The sequence below is a fragment of the Daktulosphaira vitifoliae genome, unplaced genomic scaffold (genome assembly GCF_025091365.1).
Source record: "Daktulosphaira vitifoliae isolate Bord-2020 unplaced genomic scaffold, ASM2509136v1 Scaffold_2, whole genome shotgun sequence".
NCBI classification, from domain to species: Eukaryota; Metazoa; Arthropoda; class Insecta; order Hemiptera; family Phylloxeridae; genus Daktulosphaira; species Daktulosphaira vitifoliae.
The window spans coordinates 14,372,587-14,396,693 of record NW_026099573.1 but is presented as its reverse complement, the minus strand read 5'-3'; the positions used below and the strand labels follow the sequence as shown (position 1 = coordinate 14,396,693).

Genomic DNA, 24,107 nt, shown 5'->3' with positions numbered 1-24,107 from the left:
TTTTTTTTTTTTTGTGTGTGTCTGTTACCACTTTTTCTCAACTCTCACCAGACCGATTTCTTTCAATGATACGTCAAAAAGATCACAAATCGTATCTATTTAAAGACATTACTCTCAAAAATTGAAAAAAATTCCCTCGTTCCCCGTAAATGGGGGAAACCTACAAAAAATTACAAATTTAATAATTGCTAATTTTCGAAATTTTCGAAATTTTTTTTACTTAAAACTGCCATAACTTTTTCAAAAATGAACAAATCAATATAATTTTTATTTTATAGATGCTTGATGTCTTTACCTATCATTTGGTATATTTTTTTTTATAAATTTAACCTTTTACCAACCTACAGGGGGGGATTCAAAATGACAACTTTTTCACAAAAAATTTACTTTTTCAACTTAACTTTTGAAAGTGTTCCGGAAAGTCTGGCACTTTTATATATATTTTAAATTAAAGCTAATGTAATGTACTTTATTATGGAAAAAAAAATTTCGGTCTTTATTTGGTCTTCATGGTAAAAATGGCTACCGAATGCTATTTTTGTGTGAAAATTCTCGATTTTATATTTTACATTTTTAACTTTATAATGCTTTAACTTATTGAAAAGTGTATGGATTAACACAATTTTTTTATAAGAAATAATATTTTTTAATAATCCCTTTTTCATTCGACATATTTTATCTTAATCAGGATATTAATAAGGAACTAGCAGATCATGTAGCTTTTGGAATAATCCATCAATTTTTCAAAATTAAACACTATCTAAAGATTTGCATCGAAGCGTTTTTTTTTTATAGTGATTTTAATCACTGTCAGATATCATTATACTGGATCTAACTATGCTACGTCACCACTGTGCTGTGACCCCCTGTGCTGGTTTTTTTTTTTTTTATTAATGTGATATTAATATAAAATAATTGTTTGAATTCATATTTTAGGTATTAAAGTATGATTTAAGTGATTGAATTTATTCAATTTATCTCCAATTTTTGGGGGTAAAATTGACCAAACTAAAAAAAAATATTTTTTTATTATTTCAATAATTTATTCCATTAACATTTGTTTTTTCATATGAAGTAACTTTATTATTATTTATTTTTATGCGTCTAGATATGTTTAAAAGAATTTCTTTTTTTAAAAAAAAAAAGACTAAAATTACAATTTTAATTATATTGAAATTATTTATCATATACATTTTAGTAGAGTTAGTATTTTCTGTCAAAATTTGAAACTATCACAGATTTAATTAGGTTTAAATATAATGAACTTGTTTAAATAATTTTTACAATTTCAAAAATAATTTTTTTTTGTTAAATTTCCCAACAGGATGTGCATAGTAAATAGTCTTGTGAGTTTTACAATTTGTTAATGTTTGAATTATATATTTTTTAAATTAATTTTAAAACATTTCTTAGAAAAATTTGTTGAAATTTATTACAATTTTTATAAACTTTTAATGAAATTAAACAATAACTATAATACCATTTTTACAATAACATAAAGTCAATTGTAAAATTATTATTTATTCTACTAAAAATAATTTGTGTACAGTTTAAATTTACAATATTATTTTCTTTTAAAAAACCTATTAAGAATGACTGAATTTGAATGTGTAAATATAATTTTTTATTTTATGGTTTGTAAATTATTTTATTCATAAAAACAATCTATATGCAATTTTAATTATTTATATTATTTTTTAGTCATAATTCAAGTACATCACATTGGCTAGATCCTAGATTATCCAAATTTCAAAAAAAACAATTAGAAGATTGTTCTGATGACGAACTACCGTATGGTTGGGAAAGGATTGATGACCCACTTTATGGTACCTATTATATAGATCATGTAAATAGACAAACACAATATGAAAATCCAGTACTCCAAGCAAAAAATGCAAAGAATCATCATGGTATGTTTTATTTAAAATACATTTTTTTTTATTTGATTATATAATATAGGATAATTATAGTCCTATAATTATAATTATATTTTATACATACAGTTTTTTAAATAACTAAGTTATAAAAATATGTTTATATAAATTTTAGGAGATCATATGTCTAATGAACAAGATAATATAACTAATTTTAATTGTAGCAGCTCAGAAAATATAAATTCTGTTAAGCGAGGTATGTGTATTTCTTAAATTCATTAAGCATTTAAACATTTTATTGGATGATAATGACCTTATTTATAGATTCTGGATTAAGTAGCAATTTATTTACCACAAATCCTCATAAATTGGTTGGAGAAAGAATTCATTCAACTCTTGTAAAATCAATCCGTGGCTTAGGTTTTACCATTGTTGGAGGTGATGATACAAAAGAAGAATTTCTTCAAATTAAATCAGTTGTTCCAAATGGACCAGCTTGGTTAGAAGGAAAACTGCAAATGGGTATTAATTATTATTTTTAATAATAATATTTTGGGTATTTAATCTCATTTTGATGCATTTTTTTTTATGTCAGGAGATGTTCTAGTTTATGTGAATGATAAGTGTGTATTAGGTTACACACATCATGATATGGTAAGTGTATTTCAAGCGATTGCTCCGGGAGAAACTGTATGTTTAGAAGTATGTAGAGGTTACCCATTACCTTTTGATCCTAATGATCCTAATACTGAAGTTGTTACAACAGTTGCTGTTGGAAATACTGGTTTGTATATTTAATAAATACTATTATTTATTTATTTATTTTTTATGTAGCTAGAGCAGTGGTTTATTTAAATAAATAAATCCACTTAGCTAATTTAATAATAAAGTACTTAATCTAGACTATATATTTTTATTTGTAACTAATTTCAAAACCTTGCTATTTTAAAAGTAAATAATTTTTTTCCTTTTTAAGCGGATACAATCTAATTGTATCTACTTATAGTATAAATTTTCATATTTTTTGATAAACTATTTTACCAGAACACTTTGTGCAATATAACAATGCTGCATAAAATTACTAATTCAGTCCATAATTATAGATCCTTGAAATGTCAGGAAAAATCATGAATATAATAAAATACAATTCTTGTTGACTGTAAAAATATCTACTATAGTTTCTAAATAATTAAATGTTTAAATAATCTTTTAGACTTTTATTTTTAAACTTAATTAACAGAATTTAAATTATGGAATAGAAACAATTTTAATTATTTTATATTAGAGTCACATAGAAAATAAGTTTATATATTAAATGTAAAAAGTAAAAGTAAATAATAAAAAATCCCAAAAAACACATTTTACTAAAACTTATAAATATTAGTACTCTTAGTAAAATTTTCTTATAAATTATTAAATAGTTCCATTTTTTAATTTTAATATTAAAAATTAAATTTTGGTTGTTACAGTAGATAGAAGGCAGCTTGATGACTTATCATATGTGGATAGAGAGCTATACATGATGAAAATAGATACTAGATCTACTGTTAACGATTTGTGCAATCAATCTGTCAAGTCAATGCCTGATTTGTATGCACCAGAAGAAATTATGAGTGTTACTAGACCTAGTAGTACAGATCTCATTTTGGAAGAACATCTACCATCGCCATTATATTTAACAATGACTATTGTTAAAGGAGTCATGGGTTTTGGATTTACTATTGCTGATAGTGCGTATGGACAAAAAGTTAAAAAGATATTAGATAAACAAAGATGTCAAGAATTAATGGAAGGAGATATTCTTATTGATATTAATAACATATCAGTTCGTAATATGTCTCATAATAAAGTAGTGCAAGTATTAAAAGACTGTCAAATTAATGAAGCTGCTTCAATTATAATTCAACGCTATGCTCATAATTCACCAGAAAAATTTAGAGGGAGAAACAAAAAAATTGATAGTAAAACTACTATTTATAGGAGTAAAACACCTTCATTTGATAACTATGGTGATCGTGCCCATAATTCTATGACCAATAGATCTAAGACACCAATCAATGATAATCGATCCCAAATATCAATTCAAAATAACAGACTTGAAAATGGTTCTGAAGATACATATGTAATGACTAACAACAGCTTAACTCTTGATAATTATCATCACCGCAATGATAATAACTGGGTTAAAATTAATTCATCATCATCTCAGATTTGTAGCCCAAACACTATGTACAATGGTGTTATCAATCATGCTAATGGACACTATGTAAATACAAAACAACCACAGCATTATACTAATCAATTATCCCAATCCATCCAAAATATGAGTTATGAACATTATGAACTAAATGCTTCAAAAAATGAAGTGAGGTAAGAATTTAAATTTATCAGTTAAAATATTTTATGACAATTTTTTTTTTTTGAAAATTTATTTTTTGAATTGCGTGACCAGTTCTTTTTATTTAAAGCGGGTCGTCTGTACATTTTAATAGGAAAACTATAATAATTTTTGAGTAAAATGACAACACTAGAGATGTAGTATATATATAATGCATATTATAGAATTTATAAATTATAATATATATAAAAACACAGACAAATATTATAAATTTATACACACAAGCTACTTAAATTTCTCTTTGGTTATATATTACTGCCTGGTATATTTCAGTACTATGCATAATATATTATTTTATTTTTTATAATGGAGTACAAAATATATACATATAATAAATTTTGCTAAGTTACTTTGAATACATCATCGGTCAGTATGCATTTTTATTAATCTAATTGAAGCCTAGAAATTAAGTTGTAACAACTGATATAGATATAATAATAACTATTTAAATTTGAACGGATTATTCCAACATTTTTATTGATATTACAAATAATCAGCCTCTTAAATCAAAATTCATGTAATTTTTTGTAAATTTAATATATTTATTTAATTTACACAATGAAGCATTTTACATCAGTGATTTTAATTATTATTAGATATCAATCAATACTTATCTAAAAAATGTCCCAACTCCACTACTCAGGATCCCAACTGTATTTAATTTTTTTTGTTATAAACACTATTGATAGTTTCATAGAGAGTTAATTACATTACGTTTCTGATTTTTAGATATCTACATAATAATAATGAAATAAGCCAATTTAATCAAGAAGGTGTAAAACCAAGTGTTAGTTACATTACCCTTCAAAGACAAGAATGTGGTTTTGGTTTTCGTATTGTTGGTGGTAAAGAAGAAGGCTCACAAGTAGTATTTGAAATTTTAAAGATCTATGTAAAGAATAACTGTTTACATATATATGTTTTTTAGGTGTCAGTTGGACATATTGTTCCTGGAGGGTCTGCTGATCTTGATGGCCGTATAATGACTGGCGATGAAATTATTAGCATTGATGGTCAATCTACCTTAAATACATCACATGATTATGTTATCAATTTAATGGGACAAGCAGCTCGTAATGGTAGTGTAACCTTAGGTATCAATCACATTAAACCAGATTCAAAACTTAATTGTAAGTTAAATTAAATTATATTTCAATGTTTTTGATTTTATATAATTTTATTTGTAAAAAAAAAAAAATTTTTTTTAGTCTAAATATATTCTGCTACTTCTAATCAACTCTAATTTGTATTTTAAAAATTATGATTTTTACACAATTCTATACATTAATTTTAGTTAATTTTTTCCTCAGGTATTTTAGCTCCACCAAAGCAACATATTGATGTACAATATCCTTATGATGTTACGTTAACTAAAAGAGATCAAGAAGGCTTTGGATTTGTTGTGATTTCATCATTGAACAAAGGACCTACTATTGGTAAATAATAAATTATTCAATATTTATTTTGTATTTATTTCTTATATTTTATTTATTTATTCATTAACATAGGAAGAATAATTGAAGGTAGTCCTGCTTTTAACGATGGGCATATACATTTAGGAGATCATGTTCTGGCAGTTAATAACACAAATATTACAAATTTATCTCATGGAGATATAGTTAATATGATTAAAGACTCGGGTTCAACAGTTACTCTAACTATAGGGGCACCTAATGGTAAATATAAAATAAAATTATTTTTTATCTCAAAATATAACTCTAAAGCATTGTTTTTAACAACAGATGATGCTGCTAGCACTGTGTCCCTCCCTATATCTAATAAGGTAAACAAATTTTAAGTAACAAATTAAATTTAAATATGATTTAAAACTGATTCATAACATACAATAATTATTAAAATAATATAGGATCATGATTTAGAAGAAGAGCAGTATCATGCTATAGAATTATCAAGAGGTCCTCAGGGTTTTGGGTTTAGTATAAGAGGTGGTCGAGAATTTCAAAATATGTCTTTATTTGTATTACAAATTGCAGAAAATGGTCCAGCAGCTTTGGACAGTCGATTAAGAGTAATTTTTTATAATAAATTTTTATATGAAAGAAAATTTTAGTTTTAATATTTATTTTAGTTATAATTTTCAGATTAATTATAGATCAATTATAAACTAACTAAATAATATTTTAATACTTTTCAAAAAAATAATTTATAATTGTGTTATTATTAAGTAAAATGTTCAAATTAAAAAAAACATATTCATTTTTTTAGAAGATAGTTTTATTTAATAGTTTAATTTTCAAATCCAAAAATCATGTTAGCAAATGGTATTTTTTTATGGACAATATAAATATTATTGTTTTTTTTTCAGGTTGGGGATCATATTATTGAAATAAATGGTATTAACACCAAAAATATGACTCATTCAGAAGCTATTGATATTATTCATAGTGGTGGATCATATGTAAGACTTCTAATACGTCGTAGTACAAAAGTAACACAACTGTCATCAGAAAGTAATGGTTTCTATGATACTCGTAATAATTTGAGAACTCAATAGAATTTTTTAATTAATATGTTAAAAACAATACCTCCACACTTTTATTCATAGATCTGTGATTAATTTGATTATGAAATTAGTATGTTCTCATAATGTATGACATTTTTCTTTTTAAATTAAGGCTGAGATAAATTTTAAATGCTCAAGTCGATTACTGGGAAATGTTAAAATTTTATTAAATATGTATTTTTTTATGTACTTTATGATTGTTGAACATAATACATTTGTATATTTTTATTAAATTTTGTTATTAGAATTAATGTCTAATTTTTCACTATTGTTTAAGTTAAAAATATGTTCTTCAATTGACAAAAAGTATTTTTTTAAGTTTGACAAGTGATATCTGTAAACTAAGTTAAAAATTATGTTATTTGGCACTAGTTTTATAAATTATTTGATTTTGAATGTGTCCTTTTACTTCAACTTATTATAATTTGGTGTAATTTTACTTTAATAATACAAAAAAGTACTTATAATGAAATATTAGGAAAATATGATTCTATATTTACAATTTAAATACCATTGGAAAAAATTCTAATAGTATTTTATATGTTATTTACTTTGGTGCTACACCTCTCGTTTTTGAGATATCTTTATTACAATTGTATAAGACGTGTGCCTAAAATGAATGCCATAAATCTTATTTATGTATATTTAAGGATGGAACTGAACTGTATATAATTAATGAAAGTAAGAAATTGAATTTTTTTTTTAATTGTTAACAAATTATTATTGTTTTAGCATTAAATTTAATTGTAATCTCTTAATTGTAATGAAATATAAAACTATGTGTCTATAAATATTTTTATAATAATTCCATGCAGTATTTTATTTTTTGAAAAATTTGTTTTATAATTTTACTATATAAATAATTTACTCATTAATGCAGCTTTCTAGATTACCTTTTTTTTATTTTATATGATTTTCATTTATTTCTCTATGTAACTTGTAAGATATCTCCATTTTTGGATACCAAAAGATATCTTAATTTTTAATCATTTTGCATGCTTTTTATTTAATTAAACAATTATATTAGTTTAATATTAAGTAGTAGACCAAATATATTTTTGAATTAAACGTTTAAATGTTATTTGTATGTAGAAAGTATAAGACTAAACAAAATATTGTGTTTTTAATTGTTTAATGTAGTTTAATTATAAGCCAACTATGATATTTATTTAAATGAATCTTACTGTTTTTATTTTAATTGATAAAAAAATATTAATAAGTAGAGTATAATAGAAAATTGGCATGAAAAACTATAATTACAGATATAGACTATATTACTACCCTAAACTTCTTTGTTATTTATTGAAGCCATCATGTTTTCATACTAATTTTGTAACTATTGCACAAATATTTTGCGATTAAAAACTTTTTAGACTTAAATAACAAAATATTTGTATTCTAAAAAACATAAAGCTTTTATTACGCTTTTTGCATGCTAAATTTTTGATATTTTTGTAGTGTAACTGTAACATTTATACGGGGTTGAGAAGCCTAAAATAGATATAAGAAAATAGTTCTTAAAAAAAAATTTAAGATATATCAAATATGATACTTAAATAATTTAAGCGTTTGTCTTAATGCAAAATTAAATATAAAAGGATTAGAAATTTTTTAATTTTTAGGTAATCAAGTTTTAAAGTTTCTGTTTATGATAATCCTAATATTAAATAAAATATAATTTTTCTAAATACTTACTACCTAATAGAACTAAAACATTTCAGTTGGACTATTTAAGATGATTGATTAGCTGCCTCATACAATATTATTAAAAGAATAAAAGATATTGTAATATTTTCTTTTTAAAAGTTAATAGTATTCTATGGTCTAATTTCAAGAAATGGTCCTATCTTCTGTCTACCGTTTAAAGTAGTGTCATCAGCATAAGTTTTTCAAATGAAAACATGTGTATAACTAGCCCAAAAATAAGAAAATGATAGGTTAGCAAAACAACTTTTGAAAAATTTGTATTTATTTAAAAAACTCAAGTTAATAATATTTTAAAGGGGAGAGGGAGGATAACCATTTTTTTTCTAATTATAAAACAGAATACTATTAATATCTGATAAGAAAAAATTGTCTTATTATACATTTTAAGATATTATGTGTGGCAAGATTTATCAATTACCCTTTATACCAAACTCAACTATGTTTTTATAAAAATTTCACTTATACCAATTGTATTTCAAGTTTCTCTAATAACATTATTATACATACTCATTATTTATGGTTCGGTCTTCGTGACAGATTAACAAGAAAAGAAGTATCATTAAATAATAAGTCTATTAGATAGTTCATTAAATAAAATACAAATATATTTGTAGATTTAGTTGTAAGGTGACAATGATACAATTTTAGTACCTTGACCAGTGAAATTAACACAATAGTAAAAAATAAATTCTTATTTTAAGTTGATACATGAATAAAGCATAGTTTGTCATATAAATTAATATATATATAGATGTATTTTTGATAAATATAATGTACATTTTTTCACACTTAAAATAATAAGGTGAGTACACTCGCATTATAAATAAATAAATAAAACAATTTTGATATATAAAAATCGCTACATAATAATTTAATTATGTAAGGAGTTAATTAATTTAAGTCAATTAAGTAGCTATAAACGAGTTATTATTATGAGGTTTACAATAATAATCTATTTGTTTACCTAAATCATAATAATAACAGCAATATAATAATGAGATTCACTTAAAAAATTGTCATTCATAGAAAAAAGAACAAGCCATTAAATCAATACAAAAGTTGAAATGGATTGGATATATGTAAAATACCTGCTTCATAGATTTTGCTTTGACTTATCTTTTACTAATTTCTAATTTCACACCTTAAATAAAATATAATTCATTAATTCAATTAAAATAAAATAATACTCAATTCTTACTCTCAATAATTTCTAGTTTCATTCTATTTAATTCTTTGCGTATTTCTCTTAATATATCTTGTTTTAGAGTTTCAAGATCAATTGATAAATTTGACATACAGTTATCCCCAAAAGATTTTGATGCTATTAAATCTTCAGTAGATGTAGCAGATAATTGTTTTCGACCAAGCTTTGGACTTTCACAACCATTTAATAAGCTTTTTTGACTATCGTTGCGATTCCAATTTTTTTTATCTCCAGGTGAAATATTTTCGTCCTACATTCATACATAGTATTAATGATTCATCCTTTAAGAAATGAAATCTAACAAAATGAAGTTTTATATTGAATTTCTATTTTGCCAATCTTGTTATTAATGTAAACTTCTTAAATAATAAAAATTATTTTGCTTAATTGATTAATACACAATAAACATATTTTTTAAATATTGTAAATATTGGTACTTATAATATTTTTTATAGTAATAATATATTATAATTAAAAAATTTTTCCCAAAAAATTGAATGACACTATTAATTTATTATTGGGGAAGTATAAATGACATCTTACAATGATTAACATCACTACATATAAGACACTTTGACGTGAACCTACAATATTAACAATAATTTATATATTTGTAATTTTACATACACTTTCTAAAATTTTTAATTGATATTGTAATTTATTTTAGAATCTTTAAGTTTACATAGGTTTATAAAATTTAATTAGGAATTTTCCAACAATGACAGATTCAACTAGATAAAAATTAGCCCAGTAAAAGCTAAGGACTTTTATGGACAGATATAAAAAAAAATACACACCTTAACAAAATAAGTACCATCTCAGTTTTGCATAAAATCTATTCAATTTTAACAGAACATAACAAATAATGAAAAATTTTCTCTTGTCTACAATATTTAATCAAATGCTATATGGAGTTACAATACAAAATCCCCAAATATGGTTTCAGATATTTTCTATTGCATATAGTCTTTGAAATAATTACTAATTAGTAAAATAACATTTATTAATTTGTTATAAAAATTAATGCATAATCTCTTTATTTTACTTTTTTAAAATGAATTGATGATTTTAAAAAAATAGTTGTATAAAATTTGGGACTTATATGTCCTAAGTTAACAGTTTTTATGGAATTATTGTCATATGGGAAACTATTTGCACAATCATCAAAAAATAAATATGGCAGTAAATAATTTTTTTCAAACTTATAAAAAACACCATATTAAAAAATAAAATTTCAGCTTTTTGAATAAATATATATGTAATATATTTACAATTATGCTTTTCTCAGTTATTTATTGTGTAAAAAGAAAAAATAACATTTTTGAATACCTCACAAAATTATCATATTTTCAGTTTTTTATAATGATTGAATTAATGTTTAATTAATGCTTAATTAGTAATCATCTAAAAAACTAGATTTAATGGAGAAAATCTGATGTCAAATTTGGGCACCAAAATTTCTTATATTCATTTAAATTCATCTAAATATTGTAAATAGCAAATCTAGAAGCCCCTCACAATTAAATAAAAAAAATTAAAATTTGTACAGTAGTATCATTAAGGAGAGGAGAAATCAAGTTATCCTTTTTTTTCAAATTGTGTCTAAATTTNTCATTTAAATTCATCTAAATATTGTAAATAGCAAATCTAGAAGCCCCTCACAATTAAATGAAAAAAATTAAAATTTGTACAGTAGTATCATTAAGGAGAGGAGAAATCAAGTTATCCTTTTTTTTCAAATTGTGTCTAAATTTGTAATTAGTTATAGTACAACTTACTTGAGGACTATCAGTTGGTTCTTTTTTTTCAACAGCAGCACGGCGGCGGGCTAATGTGCGTGCCATTTCATCCATCATAGATGCCATGCCAGTCTGACCATTAGCATTTCGTCCAAGAGTGCCATAGTTTCCACTACCTCCACTACTAGCACTACTTGTAGAAGAGCCACTGTTTTCTGCTGGATGCTGCTTAAATACCATTATAATACTTAAAAAATTGGGTGTCATAAATATTATAATTAATAATTTGATTTTACCTTATTAGTCCGTTTTAAACGAGCTGCCTGTAATTGAACAGCTAATGATGATGTTTGATCATTATTAGTAGTATCATTTTCCATTTCTCCATTGCCATTAGCTCTTAATAATATTCCTGGCATTGGGGGAGGTTGTGGTGGAGGATTAGAAATACCTGGAGGAGGTGGAGGAGGAACTGGTGCTGGAGGGGCAGAAGATGTACGATGATGACCTGAAGATGGAAGCTGAGGGGCCATTGGTGGTACAGCTGGTAATCCATTTGTTGTATTTAAAACTATATAAAAAGTTTTTTTTTAATAATAAAACATTACCCCACAAATTACTGATAAATATTGTATTAAATTTTTATACAAAAATAATAAAAATAAATTGTAAATAACAGTAAGCATACAACAAAAGTGAAGTTGAGGTACTTTTTAGATAAGTATTGATTGATAGCTGACAGTGATTAGGTCATTGTCATAATAGAAACAATTGTCATATTGACAAATATTGTCATATTAGAAACAAATTTAAAAAAATAATATTTACCAAATTATAGGATCAATTAGGAATTTTTGTTCTTCTCTAAAAGAAGTGATTTTTCATATATGTTGAACTTAACACATGTTAATTATAGAAAAAAAAACTAATAGCCTCATTAATACACTACCACCAGTTGATATATATAGGTAGGAGGAAGACTGCGGACAGGAAATGTTTAGTTATAAAAATAGCAGCAACCACTTTTCACCTTCATACGTTTCATTAAATTGTTAATAATTTTTCAAAAAGAAAAACAATTTAATTTAAATTTTTTCTCATTTTAGATGAATAATAAAAATTATTCTTTTAATATAGTCCAAAACTGAAAAAATTATCAATATTACTTTCATTTTTTGGAATAATTAATTGGGACATGATAAATTAATAACCATGTAAATAAAATAATTTTCTTGACATGGTTATTATTTCAAAAGATATAGAGTGACTAATTTTAAAAGAGTCAACCTATATATACTTATATATATCAATGGTCTAACATACAAAAAAAATTTTTTTTCAAAAATGAGATGGAATGATTGTCTATAACTGAGATTTTTTTGCTATGCAGCAACATTTTCTATTAAATTATAACATATTATTGTATTCTACAACTAAAAATTTACATTAATTCTCATGACAATAAAAATTATTATAGAGAAAAATTCTCAGAGTGTATCCATATGGGTGCACAACAAAGTTCATTTTAAGACAATTATAAAAAAAAAACTGTGAGGCGTCGCGGGACGCCTGGTAGATGTGAAACATCTTGTTAACATTTTATACATTTTTTTTGTATAGACGGATAGATTACAACAAGATATGGCATAATGGAAAGACAAATCATTAAAAATTATTGCTATAAAATAATGACTATTTATTATAATATTATTTTTAATTCAAAAAATTCAAAATTCAAAAAATTATTCCCAATTATTCCGACGATATTACTGTGACGATTGGTCGATGATAACTGAAGTATGTAACAAAAGTATTGACACGACTTACGTCGCAAAAATGTGGTCGACATTGGTTTTGAGGGTAGAGACCCGTGGGCCGTTTATTAAATGAGCGACAACAGATTATTTTGACAAAAATAAAACAAACCGAAAAGATAAACACAGTAATAATAATCTTCGCATAATATCGCGGCACTTTCGCTGGCGTCGACGACGTGATGTCGTGATGGGCGACAAAAGGTTAGCAGCGTTGTAGGCGACGGTACGCGGGTGCGGATCGGTTGGTCGACGCTGTCGCTTTCACAACGGGGAGAAGACTCCCGTATCAATTGCGGCGGGTCGTCGTCGGCCGTGCAGCATTTGCTGAACTTTGCACCGTAGCGTATAACACGCGGCGTTGGTCAGTCAAATACTCATAGTAGGGCGACGGCTGATAAAGGTGGCACGAGTCGCGGAGCATCGTGTATAATGAAGCGACGCGGGCCGTGTCAGTATTTGACATAACATCATCAAGATGTCTTATAAATACAGCATCCATTGTTGTTCCGTATCTAGTAGTAGGTTCTCTGGGATTGTTGTTAATTTACAATTGAAACTCTTCTTGGAGAAACGTAATTAATGGCAATGATTCATCTTTTCCAAATAGCAACTTTTTTACAAAAACTAACTTTTTCAACTTGACTTTTGAAAATATTCCGGAAATACTGCGTCCTTGAAATATATATCAAATTGAAGCTTATGTCATGTACTATAGAATTTAAAAAAAAAATTTGTCCCTACGACCTATTTTCTATGCGCAAATGGCTACCGTATTCAAAAATATGCAATTTTTTTAATTAAAATTCTGGGTTTTGTATTTTATTTTATTTTAAAATATCTTATTAGGGGAATACACTGACTTTCATGAATATTATATTGTTATAATACATACACCACTCATTATTCAGTAGTCTATATGTTATTACCTATTAGTCATCAAATTAAAAATATTATTCATGTCAATATTTTAAACTATTCCAAGAAATATGTCTAAAAAGGTAAATTCATATTCTACAAAAGATCCATAAGGTTTAAAGTAAATATAATGAGTACATAAATAAAGTAGGAAACCAGAAAAAGTTAAGTGATCTCTAGAATAAAATATTGTCTAAATAAATAAAGAGAATTAATAACGTTTGTACGAAATTAGCCAGCCTAGTCTAATCTTTGAGTGGGTTACCTGTGTAGTCAATACTAATAAAGACTCTCTTGCGAAGATGGAGAACCCACTTGTGGTTCCTATACTACTCGATGTTTTTATTGACTCGACTCACAGTCAGCACATGCCTAGATAACTACTGGTACGAGTGGCGTTGTTGATGATCTATGTGTGATAATTAATCACAATAATTTCTATTTAAAATTATTATTATATTAATAAATTTTCAAACATCACTTTGCTTTTCTATATTTTACACCTTCTCATATATCCTCGTACTCATATCCCGAGAGAAAATTATATTATATCATTTTCTTTATTCAATACAAATTATAATAACTCAATTATTCTCATGCTCATACAATACCAACCAATATAAATAATTTTAATAAATTATTCTTTAATTATTAATAAAAATCTTCATAATAATTTTTCCTTTTATTTTGAGTTACTATAAAATCCCCAGCTAAAATCAATGGTAGTTCACCTTTGTTGGTTTTAAAAATTATTGACCCTCTGTGACTATAAGCAAATAATCTATCATGTAAAAATGAAATGATATCACTTATTTTTTTATTAGGTGAAATGTACAGAACTACTAAAATTAATTCACTTCCATTTTCTAGCGTAACATGCGAAACACATATATCGCCAATGGATGATTGGGAGACATGAACTTCTGTAGCATTTTGAACTGCTAGATCTATGTTTAAAGTATTAATATTTGAAGTGTTTTTGTTTTTATAAATGGCAACTCCAGGGGCTCTAAAATTTTGTCGNGCTTTGCTTTTCTATATTTTACACCTTCTCATATATCCTCGTACTCATATCCCGAGAGAAAATTATATTATATCATTTTCTTTATTCAATAAATATTATAATAACACAATTATTCTCATGCTCATACAATACCAACCAATATAAATAATTTTAATAAATTATTCTTTAATTATTAATAAAAATCTTCATAATAATTTTTCCTTTTATTTTGAGTTACTATAAAATCCCCAGCTAAAATCAATGGTAGTTCACCTTTGTTGGTTTTAAAAATTATTGACCCTCTGTGACTATAAGCAAATAATCTATCATGTAAAAATGAAATGATATCACTTATTTTTTTATTAGGTGAAATGTACAGAACTACTAAAATTAATTCACTTCCATTTTCTAGCGTAACATGCGAAACACATATATCGCCAATGGATGATTGGGAGACATGAACTTCTGTAGCATTTTGAACTGCTAGATCTATGTTTAAAGTATTAATATTTGAAGTGTTTTTGTTTTTATAAATGGCAACTCCAGGGGCTCTAAAATTTTGTCGTTTAAATTTAGCTATGCAATGAAAATTGGGTACGTCAACTGATTCATCTGTAGGAAGCCACGTTTCGGTTAGTAATAAAAAATTACTATTTCGACAAATAGAATCTTGTAAATCAGGAATATGTTTTCTAAGACTTTGACAGTTTAAAGTATATATGGTTAATTTGTTTCTGGAGCTTATAAAATCAGTGATTACTTTTTGCATTGTAGTAAGTTTATTTAACGATAATCTTTTAAATTCTTCTTGTAAACTTAAAACGGATGGATCAACTTTTCTTCCATGATAAAATCTTAGATCATCCTGACTGTTACATATAAACAATCCTTCAACACTTGTTACTCGTGTTAAAGCTACGTAAAGTAATGGAATACAATGACTTCTACTATACTCATAGACCACCTCGTCATAAGTACCCCCTTGAGACTTATGAATAGTCATGGCACATCCTGATATCAATGGAAAATGATTTCGTTTACCTACAATAGTTTTATTATTATTGAGTGATACCCTTGAGGTTCGACGTCCAACAGGTACAGCACGTCTGTTGATATGATATTCTGCAACGAAAGCAGAGGCTTTTCTTCTAGCCACCACACCAGTGTTTTATCTGGAAAAACAAGCCATACACGAGTAACTTGATTTTCTTAATTTTGTTCTATATGAACCAGCTTTCCAACGGCACCGTTAGATAATCCGTCTACCACGTCAATATTAGTTGTAATAATATAGGGCTTTCCAATAACAAAAATGATTTCGTATGGCAAACGTCTTGTATCTATCACAGACATTTTGTGTAATTTTTGTCTCATACTTGCTTCCTGCTCATGATTAGAACAACCTGAAATAATATCTATTGCAATAGAAGTTATTTTATTTTCAGTTTGTAAAGCTAATATATTATATGCGTTAACTGAGGCATTATCATGGAATAATCGTACACAGCTTAGACACCGCCGTGAGACTTCTTCTTTTGTAAAAAATCTAGACTCGATTACGCCCAATTCATCATCATTTAAAATAATACCACTGCCAATATTTGTGAGAATAGAAGAAAACATTTTGTTATCTTGACGCATTATTTGAATTAGTTCGTAGAATTTTAATCCTCGCCAAAGTAAGGGTCCAACCATCCGTTGTTTTGACTGCTTATAGATTGGAGTTGCACGAACTGGACGTAATTGTCGCAAATCTCCAATCAAAATAATGTCTAGGCCACCAAAATTTTCATAAAAATTCCCAGTTATTTGCTTTAATATTGCGTCTATCTCGTTTAAGAGCTCGCCACCTATCATACTGATTTCGTCAATTATTAAAACTTTGACATGTTTAAATAAGCATCGATATTGCTGTGCTATTTCTATTGACAACGGAATTAGTTTTGATAACGATATTTTCAATGCAGTATGAACAGTGGTTCCATTAATGGCTACAGCAGCTTTACCAGTCGAAGCACACGTAATGTATGAATTGCAGAACCCATCGTTATCAGAAAATCTATTATATATTTCCATTATCAATTTTATCACAAAGGTTTATTCGCATCCAGCTGGCCCAGTAAAAAATAATTGTAGAGGTGACTTCTCTTCGGATAAATTGTGATGAATGACGTGTAAAAGTATAAGTCTTTTTTCTAAGACGTGTAAGTCTTTTTGTTTTTCATTAGCGCTTCAGTAGAGAAATGTTGCTTACATATATAGCGTGGCGACGCGTCGCCACGCCAAAATTTTTTTTACCCCCCGGCTATAGATGTTCACATCAAAAATTGGTGTTATCGAATTTTCATTGTCTAATATGTCATAAAATTGTCTCTCGGTTTTAAAGTTTTTTTACAATCACACAAATTTAAAAAAACTTCATCATCCAAAAAAAATATATAATAAGGTTTTATTTTCAATTCTTGTTAATTATATTTATAAATTTTACATCATATAATATTGATTTAAAGAATTATAATTATAAATGATTACTTATTGTGAAAAACCTACCTTGATTTTGTTGAGACATTCGTCTTTCTTGAATTATGGCAACGTCATCTTTTGTCATGGTTCTGAAATGATTAGGTACATTATTTGTACACCAATCTCTGATATTTAAATAAAAAATTAGATAATATCATAATAAATAAGTAAATTTGATACAAACCTATAACCCATGTCTTCTTCATAATGTCCATTTATCTGCTGATAAACTGGAGGTGCAGGTGGTGGTATTTGATTCAGAGAAACACCAATATTACTTCTAGAAACAGAATCTAAAACCTAGAAGCATGATTTGTATGTTTAGAAATACTGAGACTTTAAAAAAAACATTTAATTATATATATATATATATATATATATATATTAATCATAAATAACATATACCTCAAGAGCGTGGGGTCTTAAACCAAGAGTTATGCATTGGCTGTACACTTCAGTGATTAAACCTATGATCTAATATAAACAACACTTGTTACGGCCAGAAAAGAACTTAGTCACACACAGAGAATGACTGCCATAGCTATCACTGGAGTATTACAGAACTACACCAATAGTTGCATTAAATCCACTAATTGGATTACCTCCTTTGCATCTAAAGGTTAAAGCTCACACCAAAGCCACAGCACAAACATTCCAAAATTTAGGTATCTGTACTATGATGAGCCAACACAGCAGAACACGGTAAAATACTAAAAGAGATAGACCAGGGCTTTTTGGAATACCCTTTGGACTATATGAAACCGGTTCTTAAGAATACCATTCCCTAAAAAGGTGGAAATCACTACACATAGAGAATGGAATATTAATCACCATGATGAATCCAAAAAATCAGGAAAGGTAGATGAAATGTCAATGGGAACAACACCTTCGGTTTTCCAAGTAGAGGTGATGGCAATACTGGAAGCGGCTCATAACCTGCTGGTATACAAGAAAAGGAAAATAACTATCTTAAATGATAGTCAACTGGCTCTGAAAGCACTCTGTAACGACCAAGTGAATTCAAAGCTTGTCCTTGAATGCAAGGAAACTTTAGAATCACTTTCGAGGTTCAACAAAATTACACTAGCATTTGTACCAGGACACAATGATGTTACTGGAAATAAAAAGGCTGATTTTCTAGCTAGGAAAGGAGCAGAGAACACCTATGTTGAGTCAGAACCAATGGTAGGACACACTGAGAAATCGCTCAAAGTGCTACCCAAGAATTAGTGCAGAGAATAACACAGGAAAATCTGGAAGTACTTGGTACTACCTAGACAATCTAAAATGTTTATCAAGACCCCGGTCTACTGCTGGGTGATCTTAATAGCATGACTAGACATCAAATAAGCACTTTGACTAATAGGACATGATTACTTGTTTAATCATCTTTATGCAATGGAGGTCTCGGAATCACCATTGTGCAAGAAGTGTAAAGTAGAAGAAGACTCATTTCACATACTATGTGAATGTGAAGCCTTATTAAGATCAAATTACTTGATTAAACCTTTTATCGAAAAGAAGATATCAAAAACCTAAGACTCAGAGTAAGATATTTAACTTTCCAGAAAGACAGGACTCCTTGGACATCCACAGGAGGTGACTTGATAGTCCGACCTTTATACAATGATAGGTATAATGTTATTATACTTGGGTGTGTAAAGTGAATCAAGACAATTTGGTATGAGGTGGGCACAATGGACCAACAGGTCTGAGTGCATGGGCATTATGTCCACCTCACTGATAGCTAAAACTTAACTAAAAAATTTACCTCAAGAGCGTAAACCATGGCACGTGCAAAAGCATCAGCATCTTCTTTGCTACTAAAATTTAAACCATATACATGTTTGTTATCTCTCCATTGATGGAATGTAGTAGTTGCTTGATTATATTTAAGGGTTTTTAAAATTACACAATTAATAACAACCTAAATTTAAAACAAATTAAAAATATCACTAATATTAAAAAAAGATTTAATTTATTTACCTCATGGTCTTGTAGTTTACGTCCTACTACTCGGAATGTATTATTAATCATATGTTTAAAAATGTGAACTTTACTAAGACCTGATGAAGTTCCGCTAGGTATCCATTTTTTACTACTATCATCATAGATCATCACAGAGGCTCTAGCCGATGCAATACTTGTCTCACTAAAATAAATGAAAAGAAAATAAATAGTCTATGATAAATTTCTATTTTAGGACTAACAGAATGGCAAAGGCACAATACACTTGCCTAGTCCTGAAAAAGCTTTGCATTTAAAAGCTCCTAAAATACGTAAATAAGAAGCAAAATAAAGCTCTTTGTTCGTTTTTTCAAAAATGTTAAAAAGGACCCCAAAAAAACATTTTTACATTGGGTCCTAAAATATCTAATGCTACCACAAGTGTTTATCAATTATTTACCATATCAATATAATCTAACAGATTTTTTTTTTGCATCTTTTGACTTTTTATATTGTAGAACCTTTACACATCAAGAGATTCAAACTTAATGTCTTAGCAAAAAATTGATACTTTATTAAATTTAAAAATAATAATAATAGTACAAAGGGTATATATTTTATTAAACAGTCAGTCATATTTTTTTGAAAATTGATTTAACAAAAAAAAATATTAATGCATCCATTACAAAAAAAAAAGTTATTAATGAAATTGATATGTTTAAATTTTAATATTAAAAAATATAACTATTTACAACAAAAATTAATACCACTTTCACAAAAAACTATTAAGAAAAAAATTATTTTGTAATAAATTTTAAGATAAATACAAATTTGGTTATATGATATGATTTTTAAATAATGATAATAAATTTATTTGTGTAGAACATACAAAATTTTTTGTTTTTTTACAACAATAACTTCCTGTTTAGCTCATTAGAAGTATATATTCAATCCAAATATTTATTGTTATGAGCTGAGGCTAGTGAGTGATACACGTAACAAAAAAAATTATATAAACAAAAAACAAACATCATAAATATGTTTTTTTTTTATAAAGTAGAATGATGATTTTGTCAATTATAAGAATAATTTCAAGTGTTAAATAATAAATAATTATCCATTAAATTATAATGTATATTAATTTTCATTAATTAAAAGCCAATACTACAATGTTTTAGAAAAATGTTTTTAATGTGAATTATATTATGTTATTTATATAAATATAACTGTTCAAAAAAAATAACACAAAATATTTGATGATGATTTGACAAATCAAATAACTTTTAATCCTGCAAATTTTTTTAATTAACTTTTGTTTAAATTTTCTTTTCAGTTTTGAACTATATTAAAAGAATAAATTTTATTATTTGTTTTTAATAAGAAAAAATTAAAATTAAATTGTTTTTCTTTTTGAAGATCAAAAGTTATTTGAATATCAAAAAATTATGAACTATCCTGTATATACAGTGCAATTTATTTATTATGGCCTACTTAATTATTCAAAAAATAAAAATAATATTAATAATTTATCTATTTGTTTTTTTCTCAATTTTTCAATCATAAAATTCTTTATATGTTCATCCCTTATACTTTAAGGGTGTCAACTCTAATTTTTCAAATGGCAATACTCCTAATTAACTAGTTTATTTAATAGATAATAATCTAGTTAAATAAATGACTGGTTAATAACATCTTTTAAACCACTATTTCAGTAGTTATTAACAATTTAATGTAATGTATGAAGGTGAAAAGTGATCGCTGCTATTTTTATAACTAAACATTTCCTGTCCGCACTCTTCCTCTTATGAGGCTATTAGTTTTTTTTCTATAATTAACGTGTTGTTAAATTTAACATCTGTGAAAGAACAAGAATTCTTAGTTGGTCCTATCCTAGTTTTCCCTTAAATTTATTAATTTCAGATTTATAAATGTAAACACATATTTAACAAACTAGAAAATGATCTATCTAAGAAAATGAACAGCTAATATTTTTTTGAACTAGTATTTTAAAAGATGTTAGCATTTTTAAAACAAAAAAAAGAGTAGTGCAGTTCATTATTAATGCACAGAGATAAAAATAGATACCTGTACTTCAATTGAATTATTATATTAAAGTTTTAAGAAAATTAAAATAATAGTCCAAAAATAATTTTTTTTTCGTTATTCTTTTAGATAAATTATTTTATAGTTCAGAAGTTGATTAAACATAAATTTATAAAAATGTTAATTTTATATACTTTGTATAAATATACATTGAGTATTAATATACTTAATATATCTAACAAACAGTTGACTATATGAAATTAATTTTAGTAAATTAAATTATGAACATTATCATGTTAATATGTTTCTAAACGTTTATCAAATATAATAAAGAATATGTGATTAATGAGTTAAACTAAACATTATAAATTGACCTGAAATTTTTTATGATTCATTTTCATATATAATATATATATATAAATAATTTTGAACATAAGACCATTAATTTTCCGAGTTTAAAAAATAAGGACTACTCAAGTATAAACAAAAATTAATTTTTTTAAATAAATATCATATTGGTAAGAATTATTTCATTCTTATTACAATAAAATAATAATAATATTGAGATCATTAAGAATAAGGAACTTTTAAAAATTGACAGAATCAAAGTAACAATAACATTTTTGTTGTCAATATTAAAATTAATCTTATATCATTTTAAGCCATTTTAATGATAACAGTAGCAGGTATTTTAAAGTACATATTTCAATTTTTAGAAATAAGTAAAAATTAACAAATAACACGAGTAAATTTTACCATCAAAAATAATAATTACAATAATATAACGCGTGAGAAAATATTTTATATAACAGTATCAAAAAGAAAAATTGATAACATATCCTAGACATTCTAAATGTTTACTAGGGTTGTATGACACTTTAATAAATTAAATCATATTAAATGAAATTATCATCGTTGAAATGATTCTAATAATTCATCACTATCTAATAAATGCACATTTTTATCATTCAGCTTTTAAGAAAATGGGTAGGGCACTCACCTCATGATAAAATTAGTAGTGACTTTATCCAGATTACAACACGAAACAGAACATGCTCCTTAATCTGCCATGCCGTAGGAAAATCATGGAACGATTTTTGAAAAATAAAATTGGTCTAGTTTTACAAAACGCAATTTGCACTGAGGCAGCCTTCTTTACAATTAGTCATTTCAGGGGCTTACGGCTTCACAGCACTACAACACCATGGCGAATGCGACGTACTGCTATAGTCTATGCGTAAGTTTAGTACATATATATAAATTCAAGTGTACACTAGCGCGAGAAAAAAACAATAATAAAAACATTGTACCATATTCTTTGATAACGTTTTGTGTTACAACGGTGAAAATCGGTGTGTAACGTTAACAGTGCTTCCACGATTACAATTCTAAATTTCTAATATCAATAAAATTATATTGCGATGCATTATTATATATATTACAAAAAAAATAGTAATTTTGATGGGTTGAAGATTTCTCTCGTAGTTTTCAATCTACAAGTCAGGGAAGCTAGTATCTATAACTAATATCTAGGTTTGCGGGTACATAAACGTCGTTTTTGATACGTTAACATATATCCTATTAATAATGCATTGTAATTTTGTATATTTTAAAGTGCATTAGTACGAAAATTATAAATATCTTAGATTAAATAAAAAAACTGAGCCTAGTGGGGACGCGGCATAGCTGTAAAATATACAGTTTAACATCACTACATAAATAACACTTTGATGCGAAACTGTTAAATTTACCAATAATTTGTATATTTGTAATTTTACAATTTCTATAAATTTTGAAGATCACATAAATATTAAATTATATGTTTATTAAAATTAAAAAATATTTTTAATGAAATTTGCATGCATTTGTGGTAAGTCTTCAAACCCTTTCTGTAGGTTATTCATTGGATTAAAAAAAAATACGAAAACAGAGATTATTGTTTATCGTATATCCTATTAAAAAAATGATTATATGAGTGTGCAAATGGTGTGAAGATGGCTTACAGATTTTTTCCAAGGAAGCACAGAAGTACACAATGAGTAACGTGCAGAATGCCCAAAAACCGCCATTACGGAAGATGTCATCGCAGTGGTTGCAAAAATTATTCAGGACACACAATGAACTATTGAATATATTTTGGAAATAATAAATTCTACTAAATGTTGAATTCACCGACCTTCAATCCATACAATATAGTCTTAAATGTTTGGTTACAGTAAAGTTTGTGTGAGATAGGTCCCACGTCTACTTTCCAATAACCACAAACAACGACTTCACGGCGCTCAACATTTTTTTGAAATGCTTTAGAATAAAGGCGATGATCTTTACTTACGCATTATGACAGGAGATGTAACGTGGGTTCCCATAAGAATCCCGAAATGAAATGTTAAAGCATGATTTGGAAGAAAGTGCT

The 24,107-nt window shown here is 26.4% G+C and overlaps 2 protein-coding genes across 5 annotated transcripts in view; one reads left to right on the top strand and one right to left on the bottom strand.

Annotated features, from left to right (window-relative positions):
- The window catches only part of LOC126897832 (membrane-associated guanylate kinase, WW and PDZ domain-containing protein 1), an 11,765-nt gene extending 3,888 nt beyond the window's left edge, over positions 1-7,877 (top strand). For 2 of the 3 annotated variants that reach the window (XM_050671732.1, XM_050671731.1), the window contains exons 5-16: positions 1,702-1,910; positions 2,050-2,130; positions 2,199-2,396; positions 2,470-2,658; positions 3,344-4,244; positions 5,002-5,137; positions 5,201-5,402; positions 5,583-5,708; positions 5,781-5,948; positions 6,015-6,055; positions 6,140-6,301; positions 6,599-7,877. In XM_050671732.1, the coding sequence (XP_050527689.1) occupies positions 1,702-1,910; positions 2,050-2,130; positions 2,199-2,396; positions 2,470-2,658; positions 3,344-4,244; positions 5,002-5,137; positions 5,201-5,402; positions 5,583-5,708; positions 5,781-5,948; positions 6,015-6,055; positions 6,140-6,301; positions 6,599-6,787 (2,602 nt within the window). In that variant the 3' untranslated portion in view covers positions 6,788-7,877. The remainder of the gene's footprint in view (positions 1-1,701; positions 1,911-2,049; positions 2,131-2,198; positions 2,397-2,469; positions 2,659-3,343; positions 4,245-5,001; positions 5,138-5,200; positions 5,403-5,582; positions 5,709-5,780; positions 5,949-6,014; positions 6,056-6,139; positions 6,302-6,598) is intronic. The other variant, XM_050671730.1, reaches the window with a different exon arrangement.
- Positions 7,878-9,303: 1,426 nt separating this feature from the next.
- On the bottom strand, positions 9,304-22,944 carry LOC126897842 (protein enabled). 2 transcript variants are annotated; one of them, XM_050671753.1, is made up of 9 exons: positions 22,695-22,944; positions 19,691-19,856; positions 19,476-19,631; positions 17,889-18,004; positions 17,732-17,829; positions 11,743-12,017; positions 11,486-11,671; positions 9,702-9,957; positions 9,304-9,644 (listed from the first exon to the last, which is right to left on the bottom strand). In XM_050671753.1, the coding sequence occupies exons 1-9, from the start codon at positions 22,697-22,699 to the stop codon at positions 9,616-9,618; spliced, it is 1,287 nt and encodes a 428-aa protein (XP_050527710.1). In that variant the 5' UTR covers positions 22,700-22,944; the 3' UTR covers positions 9,304-9,615. The 2 variants fall into 2 exon arrangements, with proteins under 2 accessions (XP_050527710.1, XP_050527711.1); XM_050671754.1 differs by having other exon boundaries at positions 17,732-17,793.
- Positions 22,945-24,107: the final 1,163 nt, after the last annotated feature.